A 24,451-nucleotide genomic window follows, 5' to 3' on the forward strand; every position below is an offset into this window, starting at 1 on the left:
GAAGTGCTTTTCCCTGTATTTCTTTCAGGGCCAGTCAAAGTATAGAAGGGGCCAGCAAAACTCTGATCTACTGGCCCCGGGGGCCAGTGGGGATTTTTTTTATGTTGAGCCCTGCCCGTACACACTCATAAACTCCCGTACACACATGTAAACACCCGTACACACCTGTAAACACCTGTACACACCCGTTTTATTCTAAACTGTTTTAATTACTCTGATTTCTTTTGATTATTTTAATTTTCTCTATGTAAAGCACTTGGAATTACCATTGTGTTTGAAATGTGCTATATAAAAAAACTTGCCTTACCTTGCCTAAACACCCGTACACACCTGTACACACCTATAAACGCCCGTAAACACACGTACACACTGCAGACCCAGAGGCATCATTCATAGTTTACTGCGCATTTCATTTGAAGAAATCTGCCAGACATTTGGAATCACACTCTTTGTCAAATTCATATTTAAACTCTTGGTAAACACAACATTTGTTCTTGCTACCTGTGTGTGTGTGTGTGTGTGTGTGTTCTGTTTGTATTTAAAAAAAAAAGGAAGCTCTGAAAAAGAAAAGAAAGCCCCTCTAATCTCTCTCTTGCTCTCCCTTGCACACACACACACACACACACAAACAGAGAGAGAAAGAGGTGTTCACTTCCTCCTCTTGTCATCTGTTGACTAAAACACACAGGTCACAACATGACTGAAAAGCAGTTTCTGAACGGAGGTAAAGAGGACGCGCCTCAAAGAAATCCAGAGAAAAGTAATAAAAGTACAAAAACAAAACAATAGGATTATGAAATTTGTGATCAAACAGTCTCTCTCTCTCTCTCTCTCTCTCTCTCTCTCAAACACACATGCACACACACACACACACACAGTAGGATGTTGTGTAAAGCTCTATTACAATTTTTGCATCTCCACTTTCTAAAGAGACCCCAGAGTATATTCTAGCTCATAACATGAACAGGAAACCTTTATACTTTATCAAAAGCTGCTTTTAGAAAACGGTCGCTTCCAACACTTTACAAGGCAGTCTAACACACCACCCAAACACTGCGATACACACTCTCTCTCACACAGGCAGGAAGTCAGAAAGCTCGAACACCTCAGACGTGTTTTACCAACACTGCTCCTGAAGGCACATGGATGCCTCTCTAATCTGGTCCTGAAGTCTCTAATAAACTGATGAGTTGAATAGAGTTTGTTTAATTGGGAAGTGTGTAGAAATAATGTTAGCAAACGACATGTTCGGGTACTGTCTTCCAGATCAATGTTCAAAAACTGACAGAACAACTCCTGAAACTCAGTTTGTAAGGCCGAAAGAGGGTTTGTGCCGACCCGCACTGTTAGTAAATCTGGCCCTTAAACATCATGTCCGATGTGAGGTGTTCAGGAGCACCTTTTCTTTCTCAAGTCCTCCAAGTCTTGCATTTATCTGGATCTCAAGGAGAACTGGTGTTCTGGCGGGTCAATCCCCCTCAAGCTCAGATCCAGAGTCTCGGATCATCCTTCAGCTGCATCAGTGAGTTTGTACGGGTACCTCAGTGTGCGAGTCCTTCAGAATAACTCTGGTCTTGGTTGAGACGTGCACTTGTGAGGATTCTTCAGTTTCATCTCGCACTGCATCGGTGAGAATGGAGGATTGGTTTGGAGAACGCTCATTGTTGTGGTGTTCTGGCGGGTCAAACCCGCTCACGCTCGGGTCCAGTGTCCTGGAGCCCCAGTTCTGAACTGGGAATAGAAAAAGGCTTTAGTTTATTATAATCCACCATTGCTAGGCTTATAAGAGACAATAGAAGAGTAACAGGAACTACTTTGTTTTGCCACAGATTAATTGTCTTGCTTTGGTACAGCGGAAGCCTTGCTAGTGCAAAAGAGTCATTTTAAAACTCGGATTGACTAGCTAAATCCTCATTTCCACAACACACACAGCTTTGGTCACAAACTGAGAAGCTGAATCGTTTGAAAAACACACACAGCAGTCGCCAAAAGAGGATGTCCAGCCAAGGAAACCCAACAGCCCTTTATTTAAACCGGTTAATCAAAATATATTGAGGATTTTGAAAGCATCTGATGTAGTTGTGCTGGAGTGTTCGTGATGCAACGGCTGGATTGGAGGATCTATTAGCAGCGAATGTTGTTTTTTTGCTGCATATACATGGAAAATAACAGACACGAAACTCACGAAACAGCTTTACACAAATTAGCAAAGACAATACTGAACAATGACCAGAAGAAACTGAGGATTTAACAAGAGCTCAACAAGACACAGGTGTGCAACATAATCAGTAACTGTAGAAGCTAGTGGTCACACTGCTGGGCTATGTGCTGTTATATAGGGTTAATAACCAGCAGCTGATGTTCATTTATGGAGATCTGAGATATTTGAAGCTAATAAGAACAAAAACAGTATAAACATCTGCATCACTTACCCTTCAGTGCATGACCCAAATCTGGTTTGTCAGGCCCATATGCCATCCTCGTCATCCTTAAACAAACACACAACATATTACTATATATATAGAAATACCCGGTACACAAAACACTACATAAATTACGCTTTCTGATTCTAATTCAAAGTCCTAATGATAAGATCCCAGATAGCAAACTGACATTGAATCAATGTGGAAATATGACATCGAAACAACGTTGATCTGACATTGTTTTGCTCATCAAATTAACGTTGAACCAACGTCAGACGCGTCATTCTTTCAAAACTAACGGAAAATCAACTTGAAATCAACGTTGAAAGCAAACAATTTTCGATTTTCATTTAGCTTTGAAGAATGACGCGTCTGACGTTGGTTCAACGTTAATTCGATGAGCAAAACAATGCCAGATCAACGTTGTTTCGATGTCATTAGAAGACGTCGTTTCCACGTCGATTCAATATCAGTTTGCTGTCTGGGATATCACACACAGGGCCCTATCTCACACCCAGCACAATCTTGCGTTTCGTGTTTGATACTTGCGTTTCAGATCGTTAAGATAGGGCGTTTGTGTGAGTGTGTTTGCGTGAGAGTGTGTTTGACCTGCTCCGGCTCCGGCGGGGGTGAGATCAGTTCCCGCTGCTGTCCGTGAGGAGAAGGATGATGGGAATACTGTGGACGAATGTGTCCATCTTCATAATGTTCTGCCATGTGCTTCATCCTACTATGAGCCTGATGGACAGGATCAGTATCAAATTATTCATTTAAATGTTAATACATAGTAGCTAAACACACTTAAGTGGGAACCACATACCAATAAAAACCGTCACAGTAGTGTGTGTGGTGTAAATCCACAAAGACGAGATGTGTGACGCAGAATGCACAATACCAAGAAAGTTTAATAAACACAGAGAACTAGAAAACACTACAGTGCCTGTAACATTAATGACACCGAGGTCTTATAAACAGAGATGATCGTTAACAGGTGAGACTCGATTAGAAACCATGGTAACAAACTAGAAACGAAAATCCACTCCCTGCTGAAAAAAACAATAGAAACCATTACAGAATTCCTAATGGTTTTAATGGTTATAAAGGGAAGTGTATTGGTTTTAATGGAAACTTTAATGGTCCTAGTAGGTCTCTATTGGTAATTCGTTTTCTTCTATTGGTGGCATATTTTGTCTTTTTCTCTGTATTGGCTTTAATTGAAACTGTGATGGTCCTAGTAAGTCTCTATTGGTAATTTGCTCTCTTCTATTGGTGGTATTTGTTTTCTATTGTATACCATTAAGGACCAATAGAACACCTTTGAAAATTATAGGTTACATGTTGGTATCTACTGGACACCATTATGAACCATTAGGACTCCAATAAATTTAGTGTTTCCTTTGGTTTGATAATAATGATTAAATGTAGGCTACACATGATTAATAGGCTAGATACAGTTTTTAAAAACTGGTCATAGCCATTGGTCAAAACATTGGTCCCATCATGTGATTTCAGGTTTAACAGCTCTTGTCGGGAGTGATCAGGTCAAAACCTGACCCACACACATAGGTTGTCCTAACCATTAAATATATTCAAATCATGACCAATACAAATTTGTAATGGAAACCATTAAATATGCTCAAATCATGACCAATACATGTTTGTAATGGAAACCATTACAAATCAGAACCAATACAAACTGTAATGGAAACCATTAAATAGATCATAACCAATACAAATTTGTAATGGAAACCTATACAAACCAATACATCCTAATAGAATATGGCCCAAACACACTACGTAATGGACACCATTTTGTAATGGTTTTAATGGTTAATGACTGATGGTTTGTAATGGTTTTGTAGTGGAAACCATTACCATTTCTGTAATGGTTTCTATTGTTTTTTTCAGCAGGGACTGTGACACGTGTCTCTGCGCATTTGAGCTTTTACATCGTTCAAAACAACCCAAAGAGATTCTAGAGTCATTGGAAAGCCAGACACGCCAGCAGGATCGAAAGGTACTTTTTAAGAAGTTTATTATTATTATTGTGTTGGTATCTGTAGAAAATCAGTGACGGTCACCAGAAGAGGCAAAGCTCCTGCAACATGTTCTCAAAATGAACATAACAGCAAAGAGAAAAACAGGGTTTGTAATTTTATGAACTTCCAAATTCATCCGAATCAAATACACAATAATACAACACAAAAGCTGTTGAGATATACTCGTCACAGAGCATTCGCTCAATCATCGTGTGTGTGGACGGCACAGCGGTTCCCATCTCTCCCTCAGTGAAGCGGTGATAAACAGATAATGGCCACTTCCCTCAAATTCCTTCTCTCCTTCCCGACTGTTTACAAGTCATGTGTTTGGCCTAGAGACAACATTCCCACAAACCCCCTCAGACACTGACTCACAAACAGTCTACATGCATGTTACCGTCAATGTTGGTTACGGGCAGTGTTTATTGCTAAATATTTATTAAACCTTTGTGAATAACTCAATGAGGCACTGGGATTAAATGCACTGAATTCCAGATGGAAATCTCGCTCAACCGGTGTCCATTTAACTAAAACTGCGTGCTCCTCATCATGAATTAAACATCAAACACGGACAAGTGATTGAGAAACAGAGACTGTGACAAATCCCACAGCACACGCCGTCTGAAGGAGCGTCATAAAAACACAAGCTATGCTGCATGTTCTCCATTGGTTTGAAGCACGTCATCGATGAAGAGTGATCAGTGAGCCAGAAATCGAGCACACACTGATTTGGCTGTGTCCACTGTCCAGAATATTCATATTTAGTTTGGGATCTTGTCATATTGAGCCTGGTTCAGACAGTGTAACATCTTTCCCAAGCCTGAGGAGCGGTTACGGACAGAGGAAGAGTTTACATCATCTCATAACATCAGCTTTACACACTTTTAACATCATTTCAGCTCATTTTGATATTTGAATACCTTCTGTTTGAGATGCGACGTGGATTCTGATCACCGTATGAGGCAGAAGTATTTATACGCGACTCAAAAGACTAGTGCCCATAGTAAACATGACCGCTTGAAGAAATCAGACAGATCATGAACGTTATCATAATCATGTTTTTATTTATCCGTCAGAACGTCTCGTGTCTTTATACCGGACTGTCTGATATCCATATTTAGCTCTGCGTATGTCATAAAATAGTGTTTTTCGGGAGCTTCTCTGTGTCTCTGACTGTACCGGGAGAGTGATAACGCTCCTCAGGTCGTGTTTTTGGTGGAAAATGACGCAAACCACTTTATTTCTGTGTGACTAATGTGCAATGTTGACGCAAGTTGACTCATTAGGATCAGTGTGTCACTTTACACTGTAAACCTGTGGAGAAACATCAGCGCTTGGCTTTTAAATCTTCAAATAAACAACTAAAACGCCAGCAAACGCTCACTTTTATCATGTAGGTTTTGCGATCTTTCCAGTGATTTCTTTCTGATTAGTTTTCTGATCAAACTTCCACTTGTTGAACTGATGTGTGTGTGTGTGTGTGTGACGTTGATCAAGACAGGTTTTAGTGTCTATTGTCTATTGGCTTATGTACTCGTAGTGATGATTGACAGGACTGGATGATTGGGATTACTCACGTACATTGAAAGACTAAAACCACAGGGGGAATGAACTGACCTGTTGATTCCTGAACCTCTCCTTCTCTCTCCTCAAGGTCATCACGTCTTCAGGGGTCGACATGTTCCTGGCGGGAGACAGTTCTCGTGGATCCTGTCCTCCGGCGGCCAGAAGAGCCTGGTGTCTGATGGGAAGGGGAGGGAGGGGGTTACGGTAAACCATTACTTAAATAGAAGCAGACACAAACACCAAATACAGTAAACACACAACCGAGAACACAGCAGGAGCGTTTCGGTGATAACTCACAGTCCCCGGCTCCTGTGATCGGAAGAATCGAGGCTGTGTATAATTAGACCCAAACGATCCGGCAGGGAATCTTAACAAACCGCTGCCATTAGACTTCTCTAAACATATCTCTCTCACACAGAGAAACTATTGTTTGACGCAACTGTAAAAACCATGAACCATTTTTTGATCCTGTCTGATTCGCTAGATTCTTTGAACCAGTTCTGCAGGTATTAAGCCACTTTTCTGTTGTCTTAATCTGTACACATTTTCCCGTGCATTGTTTTGAGAGCCCAATCTCTTTCCCAGACCACAAATGAGTTCACTTTATTTATTAGAGCAGTTTAGTTTTTTAGGGATCTGGCAGCCATTAGCGTGAGCTGTAATGAGGAGAAGTGTTCAGAGGAGAGGGAAGGACAACAGCACATGCGGACTTAAAGAAAAATTAATTCTGTCATCCTTTACTTTCCTTCAAGTTGTTTCAAACCTGTAAGAGTTTCTATCTTTGTGTTCAACAGAAGAAAGAAACTCATACAGGTTTGAAACAACTTGAGGGCGAGAAAATTATGACAGAAATTTCATTTGTAAGTGAACTATTCCTTCAACAGCAGCTGTTGCCAGTGTCATTCGGTTGGGAGCTACTTAAAAAAGTAGACTGAATTTACATTCGCAACAATTTCAAACACGCTTATGTCTATTGTGTAAAAGTAATAAAAGTAATCTGCATGTTTAGACACCACATATCAAGTAAAAGGACGTGATTATCGGCTGGTTCCACAAAAAAAGTTTATATTAAAAGTAAATATTTCTCCCTACTGGATATGAACATAAAAAGGCTAGATTAGATGTTTTAACTGGCTATTTATTTTACATTTAGACACCTTTGTGTTCGTCATACCTCTTCAGAAAAGTGTGGACCATTTTTATATTTTACTTGAGTACATACCCAGACAGCAAACTGACATTGAATCAACGTGGAAACGACGTCTCTCATGACATCGAAACAACGTTGATTTGCTCATCGAATTAACGTTGAACCAACGTCAGACGCGGCATTCTTCAAAGCTAAATGAAAATCGAAAAATTGGTTTGCTTTCATAACGTTGAAACAACATTGATTTCAAGTTGATTTTTCCGTTAGTTTTGAAAGAATGACGCGTTCGACGTTGGTTTAATTCGATGAGCAAAACAATGTCAGATCAACGTTGTTTCGATGTCATATTTCCACGTTGATTCAATGTCAGTTTGTTATCTGGGTATCTAATAATCAAAACTCTCATCATGAGGACAAAACAAAGTTAACAAGTAATTTAAAAGTTTTTCTTTCCCTGCCAACTCGAAATAATTTTCCAAATTCTAACACTGTTTATTATGAAATGCTCTTTATATGCTGAGTAATATTGTGGAATATATGAAAGACATCTAAAGACGCCACACATTAAATTAGTCTCGGTTTAGTTGAACGGTCGGAGTCATCTGTGTGACAGATAAAATAAGTGTATTAGCTGCAGTGTTTTAGCAAAAGTGTGTATTTTGCTTCTGCTGCTGAAATGATGGGTCGTGTGCGGCGCTTTAGTGTTCAGTGAGGGACGGAGAGAGGGATAGGGAGCTTGAACAAAGCACTATTGGCTCTATATTAAAATTTTAGGTAACACTTTACTTGAAGGGGTGTGCATAAGAGTGACATGACACCTTCATAATCATGACATGACACGTCATGAATAGGGTTGGGTATCGTTTGAATTTGAACGATTCTGATTCCGATTCCGATTCCTTGTTTCGATTCCGGTTCCTAACGATTCTCGATTCCGATTCTTTTAAGAGGCAGGGTCAAAAAAGTTTAGCTAACCTTGCTAACCAACGGCCTTTCTGAAGGAAATACTCCTCTCACAAATACTCCTGTTGTCACAAATTTAGCATTTTGCCGAGATTTCGTTATTTTTAGAAAAGTGAAGTCACACTTTGGACCGCCGACGTAAGCTACTCATGTTCGACTCGCGCGGTTATGCCAACACTTCCGGTAGACGCTTCTTCGTTTGTGTTGTTCGGCGGTTTCTTCTTCCGCTCGGCGGACTGTGAATATCGAAACTAGGAATCGAAATTGTAACTTTTGAACGATTCCGGGAAAAACGAAAAGTTAGTCTCGGTTCCAATCGATACTCGATTCTCGATACCCAACCCTAGTCATGAATATGAAGGAGGGTTTATGCATGTTTATGACAACTGTGTCATTAAGTGTCATTCGCTCAATTATGACATTTTTAATGCAAATATGACATTGTTTGAGATGTCTTGGTTATGACAACTTGACATAAACCAATACATCATAACCTGTCAGTGTTTTTGTCATGACAATTTAACATTACCAAGTCATAAACATGACATAACAGATTAATTATCAAACTTAAGAAACCGCTTAGCTTTATGGGTTAGCATTACATTAAACTGTCATGTGATTGGTTTTGACGTTGTCATGATGAGGCCATTATAACTGTGTCATGAATATTTTTCAGTGGTACACATTTAATTTGTCATTAAAATCTTATAATGGTCACGGTCTTTGTTTATAATGACAGTCTTATGCACACCCATTCAAGTAAAGTGTTACTGAATATGATAGATATAGCTCTGAAAGATGATTCCCATAATCAGCCCTGAGTGTTTGTGTGGTGAACCGCTCCGCTGTTTGACGAGCTGCTCACTTTAATTTGTAGAAACGGTAAAATGCCGCAATTATAACACTGGGCTGGATCATTCCATCATCTACAGGGAAAGTGAAATTAATGTTGTGTCTTATAACCAGTCCCATAAGGCGCTGCTCATATAAAGAAGGAAGGAAAGGTTGCGCAGGAACCAGAGGAACATGAACACTGACGGGTCAGCGCTGTTGAAGACCTCACTTTAAGCGCAGGATCTCTGCGAGCTGTTGACTGTGGTCGTCTCGTAACCGGCTCAGCTCAGCGTCGTGTGCAGAAAGAGTGTCCTGTGTAGAAGAAAGCCGCTGCCGCGTGGCGTCCAGCTCTCTCCTGGTGTTGTCCAGAGCCGCCATCAAACCCTCCAACTATGAGAAGAAGATTATATATAAACATTCAGCTGTTTATCACACCAGATCCATGTATATCCTCCAGTATTCATCATAATTATACACAAACACACTAAACTAGCAAATTAACGTTTGTACTTTTCACATTTGTATTGGAAACACGGAGGGATCAAGATAGGCTGGAGAAGTACGTGTCAGTGAAGCTCTTTGCTATAACTTCACCAAAAGATTACTGGACCTGCTTTGCCCTTTAAATAAAGGCAAACAAAGCCTATATTCACAAAACTGTTGTTCTGCCGGAAGACTGACCAGTGTGAACTACACTTTCCCCGTTACAGAAATCCACAAAAAAATGTGGGGAATGCCAGAAAAGCAATGCTAACGACCCGGATAAGGAATCCAATCCCAAGATATACACAGATAGAAAATAGTCTTAAATCTACAACTCAGTGTACTTTCTCTATTCCTGAATAAATCAGCAATATAAAGCTATATTCAATTTCTGAGGACAGTTATAATGTGTGAGAACTGAACGAGGACTCGTACCTGTGTGTGAGTGTTGGGAGTCACTTCTCCGGTTTGTCCCGGGTTCGCAGACTGAATCTGGTTCTTCTCCTTCACTTGTCTGCAACACAACAGAATATTTCAGGTGCAATTTCAGCAATTTCGGAGTCTCCATCTCGATCGCTCTAGCGCCACCATCTGTCCAAAGTTGCACTTATGTTTATGCTAATAACTTTTGAACTGTGAGGGCTAGAAACAAAATAATTTTTCCCTGGCTCATGACGATTCAAATCATGAACATTTTCCCACCATTTTATCATGGATAGATGCACTATTATGATGGATAGATGCACTTTAATTATGGATAGATCCACTTTTGTGATGGACAGATGCAGTTTTATGATGGATAGATGCACGTTTATGATGGATAGATGCACTTTTATGATGGATAGATGCACTTTTGTGATGGATAGATGCAGTTTTATCATGGACAGATGCACTTTTATGATGGATAGATGAACTTTTATGATGGATAGATGAACTTTTATCATGGACAGATGCACTTTTATGATGGATAGATGAACTTTTATGATGGACAGATGCACTTTTATCATGGACAGATGCACTTTTATGATGGATAGATGAACTTTTATGATGGATAGATGCACTTTTATGATGGATAGATGCAATTTTATCATGGAGAGATGCACTTTTATGATGATATGTGCACTTTTATGATGGATAGATGCACTTTTATTATGGATAGATGCACTTTTACGATGGATAGATGCACTTTTATGATGGATAGATGCACTTTTATGATGGATAGATGCACTTTTATTATTGATAAATGCACTTTTATGATGGATAGATGCACTTTTACGATGGATAGATGCACTTTTATGATGGATAGATGCACTTTTATTATTGATAAATTCACTTTTATGATGGATAGATGCACTTTTACGATGGATAGATGCACTTTTATGATGGATAGATGCACTTTTATTATTGATAAATTCACTTTTATGATGGATAGATGCACATTTATGATGGATAGATGCACTTTTATTATGGATAGATGCACTTTTATGATGGATAGATGCACTTTTATGATGGATAAATGCATTTTTATGATGGTTTTGTTGGGGGATCTATCCCTTTAAACTCAAGGAGATATGGTTGTCATGTACCTCTCCAGCTGGAGGATCCTCTTGTCCTGCTCCAGGCGTTCAGACTGCAGGTCCCGCAGGAGAGCCAGCACTCGCTGCACTTCAGCATTACACTTCTCCTCCTCCTCTTTATGACGGACCGCTTCTGTCTGGAGAACCTGCACTCGCTCCGACAGCTCCGGGTTCCAGCGAGCAACACACTCCGCTTCACACACCTTCACTCCAGTCAAACAAACACAACAGAGTCAATAGCAGAAATATTCTGAAAACCACTAGATTCAGGAATTGCATTGACTGACATACAAACCACAGTCAGAGTGATCTAATTAATGAAGTTTTTAAATAGTAACCCCACAAATTATAGCAAGTACTACATTTAAAAATAATATCACTAGAAAAATCTGTGCCAATTCTGGACGGTTCATCTGACCCCAAAGGTCTAATTTTATCTTTACACTTTAAAATTAAAAATCAAATTTGTATTGCACAAATTTAAAAACATGAAGGAGCCCACAAAGCCCTGATTACAGACACACAAAACATGATATTCAACATAATACAATGTCACAGATCACTAAATTAGATCAATTAAACGCAAATCTGTTTTGAGTTTGCACAGCATATTTTTCAACTAAATACAGAATTTTTTTATGCATTTTGGTTGTTCATTTACACAACGATAGCGTTTTAAGGGCCTGAAAACGCAAACTTTTAAAAATGGGCTTTAAAGTGCACGTTTTTGAAAACGATATCGTTATCGTCTCTGTGTAAACTACAAAAAAGATGAATTTGTGAAAGCGGTGACATCATGTGTGTTACGTGCGTTTACTCAGTGACATCGCCACCTACTGGCCTGACAGCAGAATACAGTGCTTTAACCATTCTGACGGACGGATCATTTTGCCGAAAGTTGTCGCCTGTACGCAAAAAACACATCCATTTCTAGCACATCGCTGTCGTGTCAATGTACTCTAAATCATACGAATGTTGGCATTCAGATAAAATGACAAAATTAAGTGTTTACTTTACAAATAGAAAAATAAAATCTTACCGTCATGAATGCTTGTTTGGATATTCTATCATAAAGTACAGTTGTACAATTGTAATGTTGTTTGTTCAGATAATCAAAAATTATGCAATGAGATATGAGTGGGTTGCGTATCATATCTATAAATAAAGGCTTTGGATGTAGAACAAACACAAACACAGATTAAAATTCAACCAATCAAAATCATCCCGACAGTGACTTTGTTTTTTCTTAGTTTGAACATGATATTCCTCATAACTGCAACAAAGCAATAAATCCCATCCAGTAAATCTGCAGAGGCCTGTGGGCTATATCCCATTATCTGCGATCGCGAGCCGATACTGTTATTAGCGCTGTAAAGTCTCGGGGTGTTTATGAATGCTCCTCTTGTGAAACCACCACTACATGTGGCATCATGACAAGAAGAAGGTATAATTATCCTAGACTGATGCCTGTTTACTCAAGAGAATATAAAAGAAACATTCTCATAAACTTTGATTGCCTCGACATGAAGAACAAAAAGGGATAACGGGGAGATGAGGACATATTTAGTGTCAGAGACTGTTGGAGTGCAGTGTTGCTGAAGGAAAGGGGACGGTGACACCGAGGGGTCGCACCCGCTGACGGTGTTCATTAATTCCACATATTTGTTTTATAACCCAATTCGCAAAAGTAATCATGAAAATTAGGCTCAAAAATTGGGTACTAAGAAGCAGCGACAATTTGGCCACATTAAACTGCAGAAAAAGAGAGAAACAGAAGCTCTTAAATTAATATTTGACATTATCTTGATATAATGCAGATTAAGCGTATGTTTACACGACAACGATATGCATCTCGGTCGCTCTTCACTTTTTCAATGAAATGAATGTACAGTATTTTATTTTGCTAATGTTTTTATGTAATATTTTGTATTTTGGAGGGAATTTTTATCTGATCAGATCATTCTGCTGGTCCACGGACTTCTAATAATGAGAATACTTGTCTCTCACCTGGACCTTTCCTTTTTTACGTCTCAGGTTTCTGATTATGTTCACCTGTGTTTTGTTTAGTTGTATTTCAGTTCATCTCTCTCTCTCCACGACCAAAAACATTACAGATTTAACTGGATTGCAGGTTTTTGGAGAGCAAAAGTGATGCAACTCTACTCCCGTACCTCTTTCTCTGAGAGACGCTCCTGTAGGGAGGCGAGTTTGCTTTTCAGCTCCTTATTTTCGTTCTTATGCATTTCTGCCTCTTCGATCTGTCACAGAAGATAAAGTAGTGGTTAATCATTTGCATACAGTAAACTTCTTCTAGAACAAAGATGGCAGGGTTTCCACTCCGACTCCTGGCGAGACGTGACCACAGGCTTTAGCTCATGTCTTCAGGATCTCCAGGCAGATGAACTCTTCAGGTGAGTGTGTAGGTGTGTGAGCACCTTCTCCGAGAGAGCCTCCTCCAGTGCAATGAGAGCGGTGTCGGAGTTGCTGGAGTCGTTCTGCAGAGACGTCACTCGCTTGCCCAGACTCTCCAGCTGCTTCTCCCGGTCCTTCAGCTGCTCCTGCAGGTTCTCAGACTGACACACACACACACACAATTCATCACTGTGAACACTTCATTTGCCAAGTAATTATGAGGAGAAATACTTAACCCTCAGGTGCTCTTCCGTCATTTCTGACCGAAAAAGTTTCTGTTTTGAAATTGTAAAAATCACAGCTTCATCGAAATGTTACAAAACTTGGTGACTTTTATGGCATTGGGTATGCGAACACAAAAAAAACTGAGGTCATGATTCGAGCATGCTAAGTGGTCGTAAAAAAAATAGTCACACTTGTGCTCTTTGGTCAAAAATGACCGACCCATAGGAAATGAATGGGAAATTGACAAAAAAACAAAACATTTCTGAATTTTTGTATGTACAATCGACAAATCGGGCACAATTCTAAAAAAAAGTACACCGCAGGAAAGTGGTGACGCTCTACAACATCTAGAGTGCAAAACAGACACACCCACCAACACACACACACATACAAACACACTTTTATACACATACACACCAATACATTTTGATTACAAAAAGTATGTTTTGAATTTCTAAAAATCACAGCTTCATCGCAATGTTACGAAACTTGGTGACTTTTATGGCATTATGTATGTGAACACACAAAAAAGTTGAGGTCATGATCTGAGCATGCTAAGTGGTCTTAAAAAAATAGTCACACTTGTGGTCTTTGGTCAAAAATAACCCCCATAGGAAATGAATGGGAAATTGTAAAAAAAAAGAAGAAAAAAAATGGTGAAGTTTTGTTTGTCAATTTTTTTTATAAGAAATAGTTTTTGAGATTGTTTCAATTATATATTCAAATCCAACAACAAAAAATGTGTTGATAAACAGCTGGGGAATTCACATGCCTCTCCATAGAGAGCTGTACATGCCATCTAGTGGTTACACCATGATTCTACGCTTTTTCTCTATACTGTAACCAGATGGTGATCATTTTCTTCAAAAAATATTTTTTTAAATATTATAGAACAAAAATAAATTGCATTGGTTTTACTGGGATGGAGAAAGTTTCATTTTTAGGTGTCCGGTCACTTTTGACCGGGAGGATAACAAGTGTGACTCTGAAACGAAGAGCACCTGAGGGTTAACATAAACCTTGCATGGGCCCAATTTAAAAAATAAATACAACTACAACTAATAATAATAATAATGCATTTCCAAGAATTGGTTACATCACTTCAGTTACGACTTCAGCAAAGATGCAGTGTGTATGTTTCTGCATCTAACGGCTGATAAACTTCATTGATACTCTGGTGCTCTTCACATGTCGGTCCAAAAAATTTTGTAATTTCAAAGAAATGAATGTACTATATTGCATTATTTTTTTATTTCATAATCTGTATTTTTAGGGGATTTTATTGTATTAAATTATATTTACGCTGTATTTACAACCAATATATTAACTTTTGAGCATTTAGACCTGAAAATGAAATTGAAGTAATTAAATAACACTGTGGTAAATCTTGAATGCTTCGGATCACAGACTGAAGTTTGATCTCTTTTCAAAGACGAGACTCGGTGAAAAGGTTGAAAAAGGTGAACTTAAAAAAAAGTAACAGAATTTTATGTTTAAATACTATTTTAAAATTTTAAATGAAATGTGTATTTTCAAAAACACGTTTTACAAAAAAAATCTAAACAAGTTGTGTTACAAATTTGAGCTTGATATCTCAAAAAATGAGTGAGATGAGTTCAGCGAGATGTTCGGCTGCAGTACCAAACGCTTCCACTAGAGGAAACTCGTCTCTCATTCATTTCCAATGCGTTTCTGACCGCGAGGAGCTCAAGAGAGGCTATTCTTTTAGGACCATTTAAACTATTCAAATCATGTCTATTATATATATATATATATATATATATATATATATATATTGTGTGTGTTCATGCACAACAAAAGTCTTCTCCGCCTCCCCAAACCACCAACAGAGCAAACCGTGGCCTTCATCAACTTGCTTTGACTTTTTTTATTTTGCATTTCAGAAAAGTAATATTAGGTGTGTGATCTTTTGAATTTTGATTTAACTACACTGAATTTGCTGTGATTATCCAGTTGATCTGTGAAATGTATTTGAATTGACAAAATAAGCAAAAACTTATCTCAACTAATTTATTTGAGTTAGTAAAACTAACCCCAAAAAATAAAAATAATGATTGGGAGATGAAAAGAGTGAATAAAAGCATTCTCTTACAGCTTTGTGTATGGTGTATTCAGATTAACTACGAGTTTCTCCAGGCGAGATATGCTCCAGATTTCCATGTGAATTTGGCTGTAATTGAGAGCATCTGTGGGGCCGTGAGAGAATCGCTGCATTGGTGTGTGTTTAAACAAGACTCTCTCTGTGCTGCTCTAAACTCAGAACATTTGTGCTCTTAATTGAGAGAGTTTGGCTCCAATTACATATGCAGATACACCACTGAAACCGCCACAGGGGTCCAGACGACGACCGGTCCAAGCCGCCTCAATTTGTAGCACATCCTCACAAGTCACTTTCAGAAGTTTGAAGCATTCTTGAGATGGACATGTAGCTCAAGTCTTCATATTTAGTGTCAATAACATCACAGGATCATATCTGTGACATATCTTCTCGTCACCAACATGCACAGGTGATATTAACTGGACATTATCGTCTGATCCAGTCAGTTTCTTCAACACAATACAGTGTACAGTTTCATCTAAAATCCAACATACAGTCTGCAAAATCTAAACCTCTTAAAAGATTATCTTTTAAGCAGATAGCAGTTGTGGGAGGGGTCTGTGCTAATAGGGAGGAGTTTGTCAGCAGTTGTGGGGGGGGGTATTTACTAACAGGGAGGAGTCAACAGTTGTGGGCAGGGTCTGTGATAATAGGGAGGAGTCAACAGTTGTGGGCAGGGTCTGTGATAATAGGAAGGAGTCAATAGTTGTGGGCGGGATCTATGCTAGAAGGGAGGAGTTTGTCAGCAGTTGTGGGTGGGGTCTATGCTAATAGGGAGGAGTCAACAATTGTGGGAGGAGTCTGTGCTAATAGGGAGAAGTTTGTCAGCAGTTGTGGGCGGGGTCTGTGCTAATAGGAAAGGGTCAACTATTGTGGGAGGGGTCTGTGCTAATAGGGAGGAGTTTGTCAGTGGGCGGGGTCTTTGCTAAAAGGGAGGATTTTGTCAGCAGTTGTGGGAGGGGTCTGTGCTAATAGGGAGGAGTAAACCATTGTGGGTGGGGTCTGTGCTAATAGGGAGGAGTTTGTCAGCAGTTGTGGTAGGGGTCTATGCTAATAGGGAGGAATCCACCATTGTGGGAGGGGTCTGTGCTAATCGGGAGGAGTAAACCATTGTGGGAGGGGTCTGTGCTAATCGGGAGGAGTTTGTCAGCAGGTGTGGGCGGTTCTGTGCTAATAGGGAGGAGTTTGTCAGAAGGTATGGGCGGGTCTGTGCTAACAGGGAGGAGTTTGTCAGCAGGTGTGGGCGGGTCTGTACTAATAGGGAGGAGTTTGTCAGCAGGTGTGGGCGGTTCTGTGCTAATAGGGAGGAGTTTGTCAGCAGGTGCGGGCGGGTCTGTGCTAATAGGGAGGAGTTTGTCAGCAGGTGTGGGCGGGTCTGTACTAATAGGGAGGAGTTTGTCAGCAGGTATGGGCGGGTCTGTGCTAACAGGGAGGAGTTTGTCAGCAGGTGTGGGCGGTTCTGTGCTAATAGGGAGGAGTTTGTCAACAGGTGTGGGCGGGTCTGTGCTAATAGGGAGGAGTTTGTCAGCAGGTGTGGGCGGGTCTGTGCTAATAGGGAGGAGTTTGTCAGCAGGTGTGGGCGGGTCTGTGCTAATAGGGAGGAGTTTGTCAGCAGGTGTGGGCGGGTCTGTGCTAATAGGGAGGAGTTTGTCAGCAGGTGTGGGCGGGTCTGTGCTAATAGGGAGGAGTTTGTCAGCAGGTGTGGGCGGGTCTGTGCTAATAGGGAGGAGTTTGTCAGCAGGTGTGGGCGGGTCTGTGCTAATAGGGAGGAGTTTGTCAGCAGGTGTGGGCGGGTCTGTGCTAATAGGGAGGAGTTTGTCAGCAGGTGTGGGCGGGTCTGTGCTAATAGGGAGGAGTTTGTCAGCAGGTGTGGGCGGGTCTGTGCTAATAGGGAGGAGTTTGTCAGCAGGTGTGGGCGGGTCTGTGCTAATAGGGAGGAGTTATACACACTTTGGGTCCTGTCTTGGTACAGTACTGTTGAATGAAGCATCCGCATGTAAAACTGCTGATCATCTGAATCGCAAGCTGAGGTTCTTCAACAGTCAGCAGTGCTTTTCGAGAATGTCTTGTGTACCTTTTTCTGCAGGATGTGGATCTTCTTCTCCTTGACCTCCAGCATGTCCTTCAGGTCACATATCTCACTGTTCAGAGTTCCCTTCTCTTCTATAAGATCCTGGATCTGTTTGCTCTTTCTGTTGAGGAACGACTCTCTCTCCTCCAGACGCACACGCAGAGCGTCCACCTTCAGGAGCAAAAGCAATCCTCAAACAAGGCTTTATTTATCACTATTTTATAAAAGTCAACAGGGAATCAATCGTGGACAGTGAAAGATGGAGCGAGTGGAACTTAAGACAAACCCAAATCTCCCACATATAAAGTGTAACCCAACCTCCTCCTGCTGAACCTGTGTAGGTTTGTAGATAATTCGCATAATTCCCTCTTCTGATCCTGATTGGCTGAGCAGCGTCTCTTAGCCCCGCCCTCAAACACAAATGTGTATCTGAGACTGGGAGAGTTCGGCTCGTGTTTTCTGAGAGTGAGACGGTAAAACCCACGCCATCGTTACTGTTCGCATCACTGTGATCAAGAGCTGAGACTCAGCATTCTGACCAATCACAGCAGAGCAGCTCTCAGAGAGGCGGGGCTTAGAGAGGCTGAATCTCCAATGGAAGCGTTTCAGGCACTGAGAGAAAGAGCTGAAGCTGCGCTGGAGATTATGAGGACATTAGTGTGTGTGTGATCATGGATGAATGTGGATCTGTTGTAGGAGACGCCAGAACAGAATAATGGAACTTTAAGATGTTTCCTGGTTATTTTATAATCATAATAGACACCTATTCAAGTCTGATAAATATGCAGGTTACAGCGTTTCAGACTATTAAATATGCAGTGAGATGTGAGAGCTGAGGATCGGGTTACTCCGAGAGGTCCAGCGCTCGATTGTGAAAAACAAAACACACCAGAAAACATATTTAGTGTCCAATGAATAAATATTATATTTCATATGAGCTGTAGAGATGGCATGCAGCCAAAGATGTGTGTGTGTGTGTGTGTGTGTGTGTGTGTGTGTGTGTGTGTGGACTGACCTCGGCTTGAAGGACACTCGCTCTGTGTTCTTTGGCTGTCAGAGACTCCTTCAGGACCTCGATGTGCTGTTTGCAGTCTGAGTTCTGATTGGTCAGCGCTTCGAGCTTCGTTTGCAGTGTCGTCGAATCAGAATCTTTCTTTACTACTTCCTGTTTCAGCAGATCAATCTGAGACAGATAAACAGACACAACAGACATGGGCACCCATCAGTTGAGAACAATATAGAGTCACCAAACACACTGAAACACACACACACACTCCAGAAACACACACTCACGACTGACCCGCGGCAGATTATCAAATAACAAAAGTTTTAAAAAAAAGTTATAAATTGTAAAGCTATAATTTCATATTTATGAAAATTATTTATGAACATTATTTTATATAAAATTTTCATTTTATGAAACGTTAGAAAAATACTAGAAAGACAAGTTTTTGAATTTGAGGTTGATTTCTTAAAAAATGAGCTTTCGGTGAGAGAGTGTGTGTGTGTGTGTGTGTGTGTGTGTGTGTATCCCTCAGTGTGTGTCTCTCTCCATCTGTGTGTGTGTGTGTGTGTGTGTGTGTGTGTGTGTTGTCACCTTGCTCTTCATGAACTTGGAGTGGTTCTTGTACACCTCCACGTGTCTGAGCTCTTCTCCTCGGCCGTCTGTGTGTAAAAGCCTGTTCGTCTTCATGGTTTGGATCTCGTCCTCCAGGTCTCGAATGTTCCTCTCCAGTGACGCCAGTTTGGTGTCCTGTGTGTGTGTGTGTGTGTGTGTGTGTGTGTGGGACGAGTAGAAGAAGAGAAGAGACGTGATGTCGGAGGAGGAAGGAGGACAAACTGATTTTTAACCAAGCAATCAATGAAGCGTGTGTGTGTGTGTGTGTGTGTGTGTGTGTGTGTGTGTGTGTGTGTGTGTTTACTGTACCTTCCATATGAAATCAGGCTCATAACAGAAAGCTGGGGATGTTCTCTGAAACACACATTCACATCAGAACACACTTTATTAAGAATAGGCTACATATAAAGTTACAATAGTAAGATTCTGCTCGCTCTCTCTCTCTCTAACACACACTTTCAATAAGGAATAATGAGCCAAGCGACATACAGATCCGTGTTACACACACACACGTTGCAGTTTGGGAACGTTTGACTGGAAGGTCTTGATGCGTGTATTGTTCATTTTCATGACATGTTTTATTATGTGTTTGTCTGGGGTGTGAAGAGATGAATGTGTTCCGGCTCAATGAGGGATCATGGATTCACTTCTTCACCCATTCTCTGGCGCCCTCTGCTGGACACTGCCAGTCCTTCCATCATCATCATCATCATCATCTCATAGTGGGCTTAGTGTTGAATTATTCAGTGTATCTGGAGATTGTGTGATTTTAAGATTTGGTTTGTATAAATTCCTCACGAGTCCCTTAACCGGTTAACTGGTGCGCAGATTCGCTCTCTCTCTGTGAAGCACTTTAGTAATCATCATAAATTAGGTATCGTTAGATTAAACACTCAAACTTCACCCTGTCAGGACTGATTGAAATATATCTCGAAAATACATACATTTTCCCCATAAGGAAATTGATTTTTAACGATAACTTCTAAAGCCAGACCGACTGCAAGCCCTGATTAACATGACTCTGTGCTGAAGCAAACACTTACTACAGGAAAAACTGGCATTTACATGAAAATGTTAGTTCAAGAATTAAAAAAACTAAAGTAAATTAGTACTTAATTCAAGCATGTAGAAATGCAAGCGTAAATATCAACGTTATTAATTACTCAACTTTTCTGATAGTTCCCATCATGCACTGCATGGGGCTTGAGGTGATTTTCACTGTTTCCAGCTGTTTCATCAGTGCTGGTGTTGTCCGGATTAGCAACTGGCCATTTCGTGACATGAAGTTCATTTTCTACTCAAAATTACTCAAATACAAAAAACGGTTCATGTTTCCGTCGCCAAGCCTACCCAGTATTGAGGGTTTTGCGTTCTCTTAAAGGGATAGTTCACTTTGAAATTAATTTTTGATATGTTTTATCTTACCTCAAGGGCATCCAAGATGTAGGTGTCTTTGTTTCCACAGTATTTTCAATTTTGACATTTTTAGGTCAAACCGTTCTTGTCTGTCAGTCATATAATGTAGGTCTATGGTCACCACCTCAAAGAGCAGCACAGAGAAGTCCAAATTAAACATGATTTAATGACTCGTACATGTAAGTACACATTGATGGCCTAAGACACGAAACGAGCGGTTTGTGTGAGAAAACCAACAGTATTTATATCGTTTTTACCTCTTGTAACCACAGCCACGTCCAACTGATCTTAGGGTACGGGCGCTTCGGTCTGCACATGTGCCGGAAGTGATCTTTCACGCGGTTGTGAAAAAAAAAAATCAACATTAGGGGTAGGGTTAGGTTAGTTGTCTGTTGATATATCGAAATCGTCTTCCATTGTGATTTCCTGTGTATCTAAATATGTTTAGATCTCCACAGTGAAGGGCAACTCTTCTGAAATCTCTGTGTAAACAATGAGTGACGTACACACGCGAGAGAGACTCACCACTTGCGCAGACCGAAGCGCCCGCACCCTCAGATCAGTTGTACATGGCTGTTGTTATAAGAGGTAAAAACGATATAAATACTGTTCGTTTTCTCACACAAACTGCTCGTTTCGTGTCTTAGGCCATCAATCTGTACTTAAATTTATAATGTAAATGTAATGTATAATGTAATCATGTTTAATCTGGACTTCTCTGTGCTGCTCTTTGAGGTGGTGACCATAGACCTCCATTATATGACTGACAGACAAGAACGGTTTGACCTAAAAATATCAAAATTGAAAATACTGTGAAAACAAAGACAGCTACATCTTGAGGCAAGCTAAAACATATCAAAAATTAATTTCAAAGTGAACTATCCCTTTAAAGTGTAATTTTCGACATAAAGACAGTGTCTCTCACAATATTGTGTTAATCGTGTGTGTGTGTGTGTGTGTGTGTGGATCTGACCTTGGCGCTGACGGCTCCGGGCTGCGGGGTTCTGTGGTGTAACTCCTGCGGGGGAACTCGATAGAAGCACGGGTGCCGGCCGGTCATTCTCAGCTCTCTCCGCCGCTCTCCGAGCTGAAGAACGATCCCCTCGAGCTCACTTTAACAGAGCATAAACTCGGACTTTAGTGATGGCTCGGCTACATGTGTGTTTGTTCATTTCTTCTATACATGTCATCGCTGAGCAACAGGTCTCTGTCTCATCTATTATTCATTGAATTTTCTTTTCCTTTTTATCTCTATGGCTTCCTTCCCTCTCAAATGTGATCTGGCCCTTTAAACGCTCTCAGGCGGACCTCGTCAATAATTCATCGCAGGTTCGGGTGTGTAGAATATGTTGACATGTGTGAGTCCAGCAGAATGACTGAAGTGTTTCTGTAACTCGAGTCGATGCTCGACGATCAGACAACAGAACGCTTTTAGACTTTCTCAGTTCAGGTTCAGAGGATTTATTTGTTCCCACATTAATTTCACACGTCTAGTGGCCTATTACTATGTGGTTTTGTTTCATTTAAACAGTGTTTACTTTTTTTTTTCTAGATTTACCTTGAAAGAATGGAAGTGAACCTTTTTCTCATGGTTCTAACTTCTAGGCAATTGATAAATACACTAAGTTTGGTTATGCATGGTGTGTGTGTGTGTGTGTGTGACGACGAGCCCGTGTAAGTGTGTGTCCGATCGCCTGTACATGAAGAGAAAACATGGGGTCACTCTGCTGAGAGGCTTCATGTGTGTGTGTGTGTGTGTGTGTGTGTTTCTGAGGCTTGTCCTCCTTGAGGAAGAGAGATGTATTCATCACTAAATCATATCTCAAACAGACAATCAATCAAGCAGAGCCAGAACTCGAGATACATGCCCTCATCTAGCCCTCCAAAATATGGAAACCTGAGCAAAAACGCATATGTTTAAGCTAAGCAGTTCATTTGAAACAAAATTCTAGCCCTGTAATGAAAACTGGCCAATGCATGTACAGCAGAAAACAACAAACACGCCTCAAGACACTCCTCTAATGCACGAATTATTAAATATTCAAGAAAACCACCTTTTTCTTCAGAAAAAAATATGATCATTAGTACCACTTCCTTTTTTTTTGGCAACATTATGTCTCTTGCAAGAGTTACACACTATTCTACTTTTTCTACATATTCATAATAATAATAACAATATACTGTATATATATCCCATACTAAACAGAACTGAACTTTTATAAAGTGTTAAATATCACTGCAGAAATAGTCAAAATTGTAGTAAAGATGTAATCGGATTCAAGAAAGTAACTATGATAATAATAATAATAATTAATTGGCTATGAAATTAAATAAATACTCTTGGTCAAACAATAAGTCTCGAGATAGAGCATGTTATTTCCAGACGACTCTTTAACGCCTTAAAGGAGTAGTTCACTTTTAAAAAAAACTTTTGCTGATAATTTACTCACCCCCGTGTCATCCAAGATGTCCATGTCTTTCTTTCTTCAGTCGAAAAGAAATGAAGGTTTTTGACGAAAACATTCCAGGATTTTCTCCATATAATGGACTTCAGTGGGAACCAAACGGTCCAAGGTCCATTTCTTTCCCATTTGGTTCCCATTGAAGTCCATTATATGGAGAAAATCCAGGAATGTTTTCATCAAAAACCTTAATTTCTTTTCGACTGAGGAAAGAAAGACATGGACATCTTGGATGACACGGGGGTGAGTAAATTATCAGCAAAATCACACAATTGTCACAATCTTACAATATAATAAATGTGCAAAAACATATATATACAGTTATGTCTTTAGAGGCGCTTTTATAAGTGAATGGATTGCTAAGCTCTAGAAACTGCAGAGCTATTTTAGATGAACTGCGTGCGTGCGTGTGTGTGTGCGTGCGTGCGTGTGTGGAGCTCGCTGTGGTCGACAGCTGCATCACTTCCTCATCAGGGACACTGCCCTCCTCTGCTCTTACACAGATGTTCACATGTTAAAGGTTAAGAGTCTTTCATTTTTATACCATGAATGAAAAAAATGCTAAATGAAAAGTCAATGGCACATATGAGTGAAAAGCAGACTTACATAATAGATTCCCTCTGCAGAAAACGGCATGTTGATGAAGAGCTTCATCTCCAGGAGTCATCCGCTTCTGTACACTTGTGTTATGCTTGAATTCTTGGTACAATTTTTAAGTTGTAGAATTGACCTTAACTGAATTCAACACAAATTATGAAAAATATCATTTTAAATCTCTATGAAAAGGATTGCAACTAGTTTGTTATAATTAAAAATTTTAATTAGATTTTAATTATATATATATATATATATATATCTCGATTCTCAAAGAAATTAACATTCCTGAGCTAATAAACATTTTCCATCCAGGTAGCTGAGAAACAGACTTAAAAAAACAAAACTTATTTTATTTTTATTTCAGGTCAGCTGTAACGGTTAATCGTGAAATTGTAGGTCAAATTGACCGAACATCAAAATGGTCAGAAATTATGTACACAAAAGAGTCAAAACTTTGCAGGCACGTCCATATGACCACAAATGAGAAAGTTACAAA

General features: G+C 40.0%; 1 protein-coding gene across 2 annotated transcripts; it reads right to left on the reverse strand.

The window, feature by feature from the left end:
* Window positions 1–385: 385 nt before the first annotated feature.
* Window positions 386–24,116, reverse strand: LOC120481300 (ELKS/RAB6-interacting/CAST family member 2). Of its 2 annotated transcripts, XM_039674886.2 has the most exons (15): window positions 23,965–24,116; window positions 21,870–22,008; window positions 19,790–19,834; window positions 19,460–19,615; window positions 18,878–19,045; window positions 17,866–18,033; window positions 13,471–13,608; window positions 13,207–13,293; window positions 11,045–11,238; window positions 9,894–9,972; window positions 9,205–9,365; window positions 6,080–6,203; window positions 3,033–3,161; window positions 2,433–2,488; window positions 386–1,731 (listed from the first exon to the last, which is right to left on the reverse strand). In XM_039674886.2, the coding sequence occupies exons 2-14, from the start codon at window positions 21,954–21,956 to the stop codon at window positions 2,462–2,464; spliced, it is 1,563 nt and encodes a 520-aa protein (XP_039530820.2). In that variant the 5' UTR covers window positions 21,957–22,008; window positions 23,965–24,116; the 3' UTR covers window positions 386–1,731; window positions 2,433–2,461. The 2 variants fall into 2 exon arrangements, with proteins under 2 accessions (XP_039530820.2, XP_039530819.2); XM_039674885.2 differs by lacking the exon at window positions 23,965–24,116 and having other exon boundaries at window positions 21,870–23,049.
* Window positions 24,117–24,451: the final 335 nt, after the last annotated feature.

The sequence above is a fragment of the Pimephales promelas genome, chromosome 14 (genome assembly GCF_988280905.1).
Source record: "Pimephales promelas chromosome 14, fPimPro1.hap1.1, whole genome shotgun sequence".
In the NCBI taxonomy this organism is placed as follows: Eukaryota; Metazoa; Chordata; class Actinopteri; order Cypriniformes; family Leuciscidae; genus Pimephales; species Pimephales promelas.

What these genes read in the sequence shown, in the direction of transcription:
- LOC120481300 (XM_039674886.2), bottom strand. Translation starts at nt 21,956, where the DNA reads ATGACCGGCCGGCACCCGTGCTTCTATCGAGTTCCCCCGCAGGAGTTA. An exon ending in CCGGAGCCGTCAGCGCCAAG is followed by an intron (nt 19,835 to 21,869) that starts GTCAGATCCACA and finishes TGTGTGTTTCAG; the next exon opens with AGAACATCCCCAGCTTTCTG. An exon ending in CCAAGTTCATGAAGAGCAAG is followed by an intron (nt 19,046 to 19,459) that starts GTGACAACACAC and finishes TATCTGTCTCAG; the next exon opens with ATTGATCTGCTGAAACAGGA.